At 43.9% G+C, this 12882-nt stretch overlaps 1 protein-coding gene across 1 annotated transcript in view; it reads left to right on the top strand.

Annotated features, from left to right (window-relative positions):
- Positions 1-3964, top strand: part of Il23r (interleukin 23 receptor) — a 60237-nt gene extending 56273 nt beyond the window's left edge. Inside the window, exon 9 of the mRNA XM_028880748.2 lies at positions 1984-3964. Within this exon, the coding sequence (XP_028736581.2) occupies positions 1984-2622 (639 nt within the window). The 3' untranslated portion in view covers positions 2623-3964. The remainder of the gene's footprint in view (positions 1-1983) is intronic.
- The last annotated feature ends 8918 nt before the right edge of the window (positions 3965-12882 follow it).

Here is a 12882-nt window from a genome sequence, read left to right as displayed (position 1 = left end):
AATTCAAGGCCAACCTGAGCTACATAATGAGACCTTTCAAAACAAATAAGTAAGAGCTGGAGAGGCTGCTCAGTGGTTAAGAGTATTTGTCGCTCTTGCAGAGGACCCAGGTTCAATTCTTAGCACCCACATGGTGGCCCAAAGCCATCCATAACTCCAGTTCCAGAGGATTCATTCCCCTTTCTGACCTCTTCAGACACCATATACACACATAATACACATACATATATGCAAACAAAACTCTGGTACATACAAAAGAAGATAAATAACTAAAAATAAATAGTAAACAACAACAAAATCTCCACAATTGAAATGCCAGTTGGAGTAGAAACATAGCTATGTATGTGTGTGTGGAAACAAAGTTATAGCATCTCAAACCCTACTTAGACGAAAGAACAGTTAGCAGAGTAAAGGGCAGGAGAAAAGGAAACTATACTATACAGGAAGAAAGATTGCTAAGTGTCTTCAGGGCAGAGGAGGGAGGGAAGAAATGTTTTGTGGATCGTGCATTAAAGGCTCCAAGAGGATTGTTTACAAGAGACGGAGATGTGTCCAAGTCTCAGGGAGGGTACCACTCCATTTCTCCAACGTTATGGACTATGCAAAGATTATTGTTGGGTGACTGCGGAAGATGGTGTCACCGGGATGGACTAGGATTTATGTCAACCAGGAAAAAAGGAGTAGGCACCAGGATGGCCCTGGGAAAGGCGGGGGAGTGGGGGGGGAGGTGAGGTGGGGGGGGTGCCGCTTTGCCAGCTACAGAGCTAAGGTCAGAAGCATATGTTTTCAGAACTTCCAGAACTCTGCTTAGCCATCACCATTTTGAATACCCAGTTAGTGGGACAGAAATGTCTTCTAAACATGTGGTACTACCAGAGCAATGACCATAGAAAATGCGTCCAAATGTGATGGCTGCAGAGAGGAAATATGGGAAGATGAGGACTTTCTTGAATGGTCTCGGCAGAAGTGCCATGTGAGCTCAAGTACAGAGGGGACAACAACATCTCGGGCAGTGCTGGCCTGTTTGTAAAACAGACACCCACGGTTCTGCTTAAAGCTGGGTGAGCCCACTGTCTTCGTTTGCTTTCTATCGCTGTGATAAACCACTATGACCAAAGAGGAGAGGGTTTGTTTCGTCTTACAGCTTGCAGTCCATCATCCAAGGCAGACAGGGTGGGAACTTGAGGCAGGAACTGATGCCAAGGCCATGGAGGAGAGTTGCTTACTCGCTTGCATTCCATGGCTTGTCCAGTGTGCTTTCCTACAGCACCCAGGACCACTAGCTCTGGGGTGGCACTGCCCACAATGATCTAGCCCCTCCCACATCAGTCATCAATCAGGCTTGCTCACAGGCCAATCTAGTGGCCACATTTCCTCAACCTTCTTCCAAAATGACTCTAGCTTGTGTCAAGTTGGCATAAAACTGGTCAGCACACCTACTAATCAACTTAAGCCCAGACATATGTCATATGAACAAAGCGTTCCCAGGATAAAATAAAAATAAATAAATAAAATTTTTAAAACCATTTTTTGTTTGGTTTTAGTTTTTCAGACAGGGTTTCTCTGTGTAACAGCTCTGACTGTCCTGGAACTTATTTTGTCGACCAGGCTGGCCTCGAACTCACAGAGATCTTCATACCTCTGCCTCCAGAGTGCTGTGATTAAAGGTGTGTGCCTCCACAGCCTGGCTAAAGAACTTTTTTTAAAAAAGATTTTAACCAAGAAATATGCTTAAGGCTTGCATTATTTTTAATTCTATCTTTGGGAGGCCTGAATAAAGGTTTAGAAGACACCAAAAAGACAAGAGAAAATCATCCAAGACATAACACTAAGATAAAGGGGGAAAGAAAGGGAAGTTGGAGAAAGAACATTTCAGCCCTCACTCAATTATTAGGTTGATTCCTTTAAACAGTTTTTGGGTTTTTTGCGGGGAGGGGTTGTTTTGTTTGTAAAGTGAAGTAATGTCTTTTTTTTTTTTTCTAGGAAAAAAGTATATTTGAGGATAATAAAGACCGTGAGCAGGCTCTGTATGTGGATCCTGTGCTTACAGAGATAAGTGAAATCTCTCCGCTGGAATACAATCCCACAGGTTACAAGGAAGAAAGGCTCACAGGACTCCTGGAGACAAGAGACTGTCCGCTAACAACACTGTCTACCAGTTCTTCTGTTGTGTATATTCCTGATCTCAACACTGGATACAAACCCCAGATTTCAAACATTCCCTCCGGGGGAGACCATTTCATTAACAGGGATGAAAGGGAGTCTGCAACCCTTGAGGCCACAAGTGACCACTTTACCAGACTGAAAACATATCCCAACTTTGCATTTCCTGCCTCAAGTACGACTTTACTGGGCAAAATACTAATTCTTGATGACTTGAACCTCGTTTTAAATCAAGGTGAATTCAATCCTCTTGACATAAAAAACTCAAGACAGGAGGAAACAACCATGACTTTGGAAAGTGACACACCCCGGGAAACTATTCCAGAGCAGACCCTGCTGTCTGATGAATTTGTCTCCTGTTTGACAGTCAGGAGCGAGGACTTGGCACCTATTAATTCTTACTTTCCACAGAACATTTTGGAAAGCCAATTCGGTGGGATTTCACTCTTGCAAAAGTAGACTCTCCCATCAAAGTCAGTAAGAGAGGCTGCCTTTCCACTGAAGGTCAAATCTTCCCTCCAAAGAGTGTAATTACACTTACAAGACACCAGGAATGAACATCCCTGGTTGGCAAAGCAAACAAAACAAAAACAAGGAGGTAGATTGTTTGTTTGTTTCCAGTTTCATGTTTAATGTTTCCACTTGAGATGGGCGCTCACATAGCCAGGCTTGACTCTAACTCACTACATGGCCGGAGGACGACTGAAGGCCGGCTTTTCCTGCCTCTTCCTCTCAAGTGCTAGAACTAAAGGTGTGTGTGCCACCAGGACTATTTCTTTTCAAAGTTTCTTCATTAGGTTGTACAGAACAGCTCTGCTTGTATAAAGGGTAAGCAGTGACGAATACGCAGTGCTAAAATGAAAGTAGAAAACAGGTCTTTAAAATGAAAACATGAACATTTCCTGGCAGAGGCAGAATCAAATTTAATTTTGTCTTATCACTTAAAATTACATATAGAACCAAACAACAAAACAAGTAAAGCAGAAACAGACGCTAGCAGCTAATATTAACATACTTGCTTACTGTTCTTTCACTGCGGTCCTTGTTTTAGATTAAAAGATTGTGAATCAGTGATGGTTGGAACCATGGGCCTGCTTTCTCCATCCAGGTTAGGAGTGGTGGGCCTTAACAGGTATTTTGAATCCCCGGTAGTAGGTTCCTCCATCAATAGAGTAAGCCAAACCGAGCCCAATTAAAAGTAAAGGACCAGGTTTAATCTGAGCAAAGCATTTCTGGGTGATCTCGGGGAAGGAAAGAGGGGAAATCATGTGGCAGGTTTATGGACCAGAGCTAAATACCCTGTAGGTGTGGTCTTGATCGGCTCCAGGGAAGGAGCTGCTACTTGGCTTGCTTTCTGAAAGGGACAGGTTTGAGGCGGAGCTTCCAATGGAATAGGGATCACACTGTGGCAAACACCAGTATTTACCTTCTAGCAGAATCTATGTGAGGCAGGAGGCACAGGATTGGCAAGACAGGTGGTTTGACTGTTATTTTCAACTATATGTTGAGTATGTCATAAACAGATGTGTATCCTACTCTGGAATGGTGAACATTTACTCCATCTGCCCTTGTCCCATAGCCTGTGTCTCCTGCAGACATTGCAAGTTGGTCCCTACATGCCTTGGTTTACTTTTGTCTCATTCTCTGACACCATTGTGATCCAAAGTAGAACAACTGGTTACAAATGTAAAAAGCTTAAAACCTGATGGAAATTCCGTTGTCTAATCCTAAAATAGATACGTCTTTGTTGTACTTTACGCAATCTAAAAGGGATGCTTTATGTCACTCACAAAATGCAATTGTTAAATATCCTGACTTGTAAAGTATCATGACTTTGCTTTATTCTTCTCTAAAGAGAGACTAACAATAAGAGACAGAGGCAGGTCAGATTTGATACAAAAATGGCAAGACAGATTCATCTTTTGTTTGTTAGATGATCTGGTATATTGTGAAGGATATTTCCATAGGTCATTTCATTATAATCATAAATCTAACGCATTTAGAAAGCTTTTGTCCAGTTCAAAGGATGAAAGCAAAGAATTCTTTGCTCTTCTGTCAAGGCTTCCGGAGCAGTGCGTGCCCCTGCCCTCAGGCAGTGTGAAGGGAGCAGCAGTTTTTGTTATGTGGTGTCTCCTCCCACCACATCCCTGTTCAGCACAGGAAAAACTTTTTTAGCTTACAAAGTAACAGGTTTCTCTGTGGCTTTTTCATATAGACCTAGCTTTGGTTGACACTCTCTCCACTTTCTGTCCTTGTGCCCATGCCCACTTAAGCCCTCCCACCCCCAGGACTGCCACTTGTACTTGCAAAGCACATGTGTTCTAGCACCCTCCCCTTCTCTCCCCTTAAAGCCCTCCCCCCCCCAAGAGCCCCTTTCTAGGTACCTGGCCTCTACCCATACTCACATCTACAAATGCACGTGTAAAAAATTAGAACTAAGGATCCACATAAGAGAAAGAACATGCAAATGTTGTCTGTCTGAGCATGGGTTACTTCATTTCATATAACATCTGGGAGAGGAAGAGCTGATTAACAATGGATACTGCTCTTGCAAAGGACCCGAGTTCCAATCGTGGTATCCATGCTGGTTGAGTCACAGCCACTCAAACTCCAGGGGATCTGACAGTCTTTCTAGTCTCGGAGGGCACCTGCATTCATGCACACATGCTCCCACACTGACATACACGTAATTTAAACATACTTATAGAAAACAATATATAATATTTTCTTGTCTCACCCATTTTCCTGCAAATTTCATAACTTCATTTCTCTTTGCTGCTGAATAATATTCCATTGGGCATATGTACCACATCTTCACTATCCACTTATCAGTTAGTGGACATCCAGACTGGTACCATTCCTTGGTTACTGAGAGTGGAGTAGCAATGAAGGATAAACAAAAACTCTCAAACGGATGTTAAGTCCTTTGGGTCTAAGCCCAACAGTGGTTGTATAATAGATCTATTACTAGGTTTTTGAGGACTTCTCCACACTGCTTTCCACAGTGTCGGCACCAGTTTAAACTTCTACTGACAGTGCATAATGGTCCCTTTCTCCACATTCTCATAGTATTTATTTCCTTCATAACAGCCAGTCTGATTGGGGTGGGATGGAATCTCAATGTTGTTGTTTTTATATAACATGATTATTTGTTGATTCTTAGGGAATTTCATATCACGCACCCCAATCCCACTCACCTTCCAGTCCCTCCATATCTGTCCCTCACCCCCACAGCTTCCCCCTAAAAAGAAAACCCCAAAAAATTTTTAAAACAAACAAAAAACTTCCTCACTCCTCCATCTTCCCACCTCTCCAACATCTCTTCAGTTATCCTGGTGGCACTGGGAACTGTGGTGTGTCAAACAGTGTACCTTTTTATCGACTCAGTTTTACTTGTAAATGTTCATTACAATGAGTTGTTGGTCTAGTTGAAGACCTCTGGTTTCTAGCACACCATCGTCATTGGACCCTCACTCATCTGAGAGTCCTCTCAGACATCCTGCTATTGCCCTGAGTCCTAAAGATCCTGCAGCTATTGTCCAGTTCCACAGGACCAGTCCCCTCATGCACTCCAGCAGGTCACAGATGGTGTAGATGTTAGGGTGGGCCAGCCCAAGGCCCAGGATGTGGACCTGAGTGGTAGTTGAGCTGGTCAGTCCAGGCTACTGGGACCAAACCCCTCCAGTGAGGGGTGGAGCAAGCTCTCCCTATCACCATGCCATCCGGACCAGCTCTCCCACACTTGTGGTGAGGGGTGGTGCCATCTCTCAGGAGTTCAGGGGAGACAGCTCTACCATGAGGGGTGGAGCCAGCTCTTATGCTGCAGTGTCCATCAAGGGACAGGGACAGCTATCTCAAGGCCAGTGAAGGGCAGGGCCAGCTCAGCATGGCCCTCGGATTTCAACATTCATAGTTCCTATTCCCCTATGTGGTAACATGGGCCATAGAGATCAACACAGATCCCAGCTGCAGCAGGATAGACCCAGACCATGATCTAGGCAGTAGCTTGGGCCTGGACATCACTATGGCCCTGGGTGGCAGCACAGGACACCCAGATCAGTCTGGTCCTGGTAGCAGCATGGCCCTCAGATACTGACATGGTCTCAAGTGGCTGACCAGACCCCTGACATTGGCACAGCTTTCGATGCTATCAGGAGCCATAGACATCAACACAGACCCTAGTCGTGGTAGGGCCACAGACCCAGACATGGCCCTAGGCAGCAGCCCAGACCCAGATGATACCATGGCCCCAGCTAGCAATGCAGGACAATAGCTAGATCAGCATGGCCCTAGAGGCTGTGTGGCTCTTGGAAACCAACATGGCCACAGATCTCAGGCATCCATGTGGCCTTTGGTGGCATCATGGTCTGCAGACATCAACACTGACCCCAGTTGTGGTAGAACTATGGACTCAGACATGATCCTCTGCAGCAGCCTGGGCTTGGATGTCACCATGGCCTCAGAGGGCAACACAGGCCACTCCGATCAGCATGGCCCAGTGGCAGCATGGCCACTGGACAATGGCTTGGCCCTATGGCATTGACACAGCCTTCAATAGTATCAGGAGCCACCTTCGATGATATCAGAGCCACAGACATCAACAAAGACCCTGGCTGCACCATGGCTATAGACCCAGACATGGCCCTTGACAGCAGTTCAGGCAGGCCTGATGTCATTGGGGTCCTGGGTGGTAGAACAGGCCACTCAGATTGGCATGGACCCAGTGGTGGCATGAACGTTAGACACCCACATGGCCACAGGTGGCAGCCCAGACTCCAGTTGTCCTTATGGACTTTGGTGGCAACATGGGCCATGTATGTCAACATAGACCCTGGGTGCAGTAGGGCCATGGGCCCAGACATGCCCTTGACAGCAGCATCCCAGGCCCAGATATCAACCTGTCCCCAACTGGCAAGCCAGCCACGCACATCAGCCTGTTCCTCATCTCTTTGCTTCTTCAGTTCTGCCTCTCGCCACAGCACATGAACTGTTCTGATTCTCTTCCTCTCCCATTTTTTCCACCATACAGTTGCTCATTATAATGGTACCTACCTACCTGGTGCCACAAGCTAGCCTGAGCCAAACGGTGCCAGATGGGCCTGTGGATGTCTCCAGCCATCCTGAACTGTGAGGACCCAGGCTGCAGAATCTCAAAGTTTAATTTGTATTTCCCTGATGTATAGTGATGTTGAACACTTAAAAAAACAAAACAAAACAAAAAAAAAAAAAACACTTACTTACTCTTTGAAGAACTCTGTTAACTCCCTAAGCTTGTTTTTAAAAATCAGGTTGTTTGTATTCTTTTCAGGTATATTTACATGTATAGGTATTTTGCACACATGCATGTCTGTACACCATGTACATATGGTGCCCACGGAGGCCACAAGAGGGTACTGAATCCTCCTGGACTGTGGTTACAAATGGTTGTGAGTCACCATGTAGCTGCTGGGAATTGAACCCAGGTCCTCCGGAAGAGCAGCCGGTGCTCTGAACCACTGGCTAGCTTCTCCAGGCCCTTGTTTGTTTTCTTGTTGTTTAGCTATTTTAGTTCTTTTAGTATTCTAGACATTAATCCTCTATCAGAAGTACAGCTGCCAAAGATGTTTCCCACAGTCTGTAAGCTGTCTCTTCACTTGATTAACTACTTCTTGTGCCGTATAGAAACTTTTTAATTTCGTGAGGTCCCATTCCAGGCCTTGTTTCCTAAGCAACAAGGGTATCCTATTCGAAAAGTTCTTCCCCAAAGAAGAAATCAAGAAACAAAAGGAAGAGAGGGAGGGAGGGAAGGAGGGAGGGAGGGAGAGGGAGAGAGAGACCTTGGAATAAATCTAATGAAGGAAATGAAAAGCCTCTATAATGAAAACTGAAGCTATTTTTTCCTGTAGAACTTTCATGGTTTCAGCCCTCACACTGAGGGATTCGATCCATTTGAGTTGATCTTGTGTGTTTTCTTTCTATAATTCTTTTACCCAGTGCTAATCGAATTGTTACATAGAATTATTATTATTTATACTTAATACTTATTACATTAGAAGTGCCATCACCATTACCATTTAAATCTGAGGTCTGAGTCAGCACAGAAAAATTCGTGAGTGTTTCCGGTCATACTTCTCTCCCCGCTGTTGTTCCTACCCACTTCACCTCCCATCTTGGACTCTTTCATCCTGTATTTTCTGAACTTTCTGGGAACACGTCTGAACCATGACATCTACCCATTTTGCTCTTAAGTATATTATTAACTTCATTTCCTTGAGTCTCACAGTATTGTAAGTTGCTGATCCTAAGTGGAAATATCTTCCCTTTTGGTATGGTTTAGGAGAAGGGAGAAAGGAGGAAAGTGGTTCTCAAGACACCGCTAAGAAAGAGTAAGGGGAGAGATGCTGACAGACAGTGGAGTACCTGCTCTGTACACTACAATAGCTGGTAAAGAGAATAAGCAACAAAACAGAGGCAGACCCTGCCCCTCACCTGGGCATCGAGAAAGAGCTGGCCCCCATTGCTTGGGTGAGAGAGAGCTGGCAGGCCAGGCTCAGATTCAGGGCTTTGAGTTGGCCCACCCCAACATCTTCCCCATCTATGAGCTGTTGGAGCACCTGAAGGGGCCGGTCCTGTGGAACCATAGCTGCAGGATCTCCATGACCCAAGACAACAACCAGATATCCCAGAGAAGTCTCAGTGAGGGTCCTGTACTGACAGTCTAACGGAAGCCAGAGGCCTTGAACCAGACCAATGACTCATTGCAATACACAAAAGGGTATACTGCATGACACACGCTTCCAACGCCACTGCAACGAATAAACATGTGATGGAGTGGTGGGAAAGACAGAGGTGCAAAACGGCGCATGCGCAGCACAACTAGAGACGTGACAGCTGTGATGGGAGAGAGAAAAGGCTGCGGCTGATAGAAGAGCAGGTTGTGCCCAGAGGGATGGGTGAGATGGTTTTGTTTTTTTGTTTGATTGGTTGGTTGCTTTTTGTTTTGTTTTAATTTCAATTTTTTATTTTCTTTGGCGGTGCAGGGGAGGTTACAAGGGTGGAAGGTGGATATGGAAAGACTGGGAAATAAGTGGGATGATATGGAAAGAGTGGGAAATGTTCTTGGGGTGCATGTTGTGAAATTCCCAAAGAATCAAAAATTATGTTAAAAATAATGGAGGCACAGATGAAGTACAGTGGGGCCATTTCCTGGAGCAGGTTTTGTGTGTGTGTATGTGTGTGTGTGTTTCTGTCTGTCTGTCCATGTACTTTATTTAGAGTAGAATTGTTGTAAGCAGAGTTAAAGATATTATGGAAGATACAGTAAGGGATGCGGCTCCTGGGCAGCATGGGCTGCTGGGTTGCACTCCCTGTACATCCCCAGCGTATTCTTTTCTTATATTTTTAATCATCCTTTTTTTGACAGAGGAACTGAGGTGGCTGCATAGAGAAGAGGTTTTTCTAAGATGTACTTCAGCAATTTACCCCTTTCTCAAGCAAAATTAGTGGTAGCATTCCAAAGAGTAAAGATGAGGAAGGCAGACTTCCTGCTGAGAAGACACTGGAGACCTTTCTGAGGCTTCCTTTCTCCATGTCTTCCTGCAGCTGCCTCTAAAGCAGCATGGAGAACCCAGACTGGGCATCTCTCTCCCTTTCTCCATCTCTTACCTGCAGCTGCCTCTAAAGCAGCATGGAGAACCCAGACTGGGCATCTCTCTCCCTTCCTGTGCACTGAGTCTAGCCTGGAGAAGGCCGAACCTCAGGACCGAACAGAATTTTTCATCTGATATCAAGTGGGCCAGCCCAGAAGGTTGATCCAGAACATTCCTAAACTTCTCTGTGCCATGGCTGGGCCCAGGGGCTCCTCCCTCAGACAGCTGAGGGAGGCAGCCACCCAAGGATGACCTAGTTGCTCTCTGGTTAATGTGGGATTTGTCTGGGCTGTGTTCACATTTGGGCTCTGAGAGCAGTGAAAATAAAATAGTGTATTGTGAACGTAATTAGATTTTATAAAGCTGGAGATTATGGAATCCTACTGCGGCTTCTCTCCATGTGAGGTAATTATGCCAATTACAGAGGGCTTCACCTTAAAGGGAATTTTTACCCACTTGGCAGACACTATTGATTTAACATGCAAGAGGTGATTAAAAATAAACCATGGCTCTCTCTAAGGTAAAAGCATGAAACTAATACAAAGTAATTAGATTCAGATTCATGAATAGATTGTGTACAATTCTATTTAAGTTAAGGTAAATTACAGAGAGCTACCAGAGGCTGGACAGAGCGTTACTATGTCTCTTCCTCACTGCCAAGATTAACCATTAAATTCCAATAAATGTTTCGTGTTAGTGCTCTTTTAGCCGTTTTACTAATTCCACTCAGCCTAACTCAGGATAATGACTCTACACCTTGCATGTGTAGAATTTCCATAATTGCTCTGAAGATGCATTCTGTTTGCTCTTATGTTCAGAAATACAAGCTCTTGTCTTGTCTCATAATTCACATTTAGCATATATTAAGAATGTGATTTTAAATGGTCTGCCTTTACTCGGAGCAGTGAGAACGTTCTGGTTGAGTTGTATAACAGGAAAAGAAGAAGATAAACAAAGCAGCATCAGGCTAGGCAGCAGTTTGTAGAAATGCTTTTTTATTTTTTTATACATTTATCAATTTTAGTATATACGAAAAGAATGGTGAACATTCTTTCCTTAGATCATTGTCTCAAGCAAAACAAAATATTTCCTTTAACCATAAAGACAAACCTAAAATTAGTTGCTCTCTCAGAGCACAGGAAGGAAATCATAAACAGCCCAACACCAGACCCGAGTGTGAGGTGCAAAATTCAACGAGACTTCTCTTTCGCTTTCCTTTGCTTCCTGCCTAAAAGTTTCTTTTTCCAATTTTTGTAATGGATAAAGAAAACTCAGTCTTTAAGACTTCCTTAAAGTCTTATTTGCTTCTGTGCCATTTAGTACACAGGTCAATCCAAAATCAGTTCCTTGAAAATCTTTTTTTATTTTTATTTTTTATTATTTTATATATATTATGTGTATGAATGTCTTGCTTGCATAAATGTATATGCACCATATACATGTCTGGTGCCCAAGGAGGTCAGAAAAGGCCATAAGATCCCCTGGGACTGGAGTTACATATGGTTGTGAACTGTCATTAGGTGCAAGGAATTGTTGTGGGATGTCCTGTATGCTGTGAATATATGTTGCTATGATTGATTGATAAATAAAATGCTGATTGGCCAGTAGGCATGCAGGAAGGATAGTGTAGGCAGGACAAGGAGAGGAGAATGCTGGGTGGAAGAAGGCTGAGACAGGGAGATCCTGCCAGCCGCCACGAGGAGAAGCATGATGTAAGATACCAGTAAGCCACGAGCCACGTGGCAAGGTATAAATTTATAGAAAAGGGTTAATTTAAGACATAAGAACAGATGGCAAGAAGCCTGCCACAGCCATATAGTTTATAAGTAGTATAAGTCTCTGTGTGTTTACTTGAGGGACATGAGTGGGAAAGATTTGTCCCAACTGCCGGCAGGCCGGGACACAGGAAAACTTCAGCTACGAGGTATTATACCCACGTCCTCTGCAAGAAGAAGTTCTCTTAACTACTGCACCAACTCTCCAGTCTCTCCCTGAAAATATTACACTAAGAACAGTGTCTCATAAGTGGGCACTTCAAAATTTCTGATAGAAGAAACATATAAACAATGGCATAGACTATTAATTCCTTTATCTTCCTGTGAAGGAAAACATTCCTACCTGGAACCATTGGCAAGTTTTCAAACCTGTGTAGTCTGAGGTTGCTGGTGGTAGTGGTGTTTTGTTTTCATAACACCCCTATGTTGCATCTCCATCACAGATGTTTCCCTAGTTGCCTGTCACATGATTGGTGTGAAAGTAACAATACAATACACTTCATACATTTCCCTTATCTATTCAGTTTTATTTTCTTGAGTCACTCCAATGTCACAGTCATTTTCAATGGATTTCTTGGCTTTTGACCCAAACCCTTTTTTTCAGGTGTATTCATTTGATAGAAATAAGACCCCACCAAGCAAACAATGTCCCTCACTGGGGAAGAAATCTGTCCAACTTCCACACTAATTAGATAACCATCTGCCTCATGATAAGGCACAGGCAAGCAGTGCACTAAATAAAAGAAAATGAGTGAGCAAACCTACATGATCACCTTCCAGAACATTAATTAAATATCCTTTAACAGCTAAATTATAAAAGACAAAGCATTATTATAGCTGATAGGAAGTTTGGCATAAAGAAATATGTTGCTTCCATATCTGAATTTGTAATTAGTGATAAAAACCTTGCCTTCATGCATGCCAACTAAGCATGTATTCTACCACTGAGCTACAGCCTCACCCTATGAATTGCAAAGCCTTTACTTCTAACAGTCATTTATTTTATATTACTGTTTGTGGTGGTTTGAAACAAAATGATCCCATAGGGAGTGGCACTATTAAGAGGTATGGCCTTGTTGGAGGAAGTATGTCACTGGACTTTGAGGTTTCAGATGCTCCACCAAGTCCAGTGTGTCTCTTCCTGCTGCCTTCTGATCTCTCCAACACCATGTTGGCCTATGCACCACCATGCTTCCTGCCATGACAGTAATGGTCTAAACTTTTGAGCTGTAAGCCAGCCCCAATTAAATATTTTCCTTTATAAGAGTTGCCATGGGCCGGGCAGTGGTGGCACATGCCTTCAATCCCAGCACTTG

The sequence above is a fragment of the Peromyscus leucopus genome, chromosome 3, assembly GCF_004664715.2.
Source record: "Peromyscus leucopus breed LL Stock chromosome 3, UCI_PerLeu_2.1, whole genome shotgun sequence".
Lineage (NCBI taxonomy): Eukaryota > Metazoa > Chordata > Mammalia > Rodentia > Cricetidae > Peromyscus > Peromyscus leucopus.
This window is presented reverse-complemented; position numbering and strand designations above follow the sequence as displayed.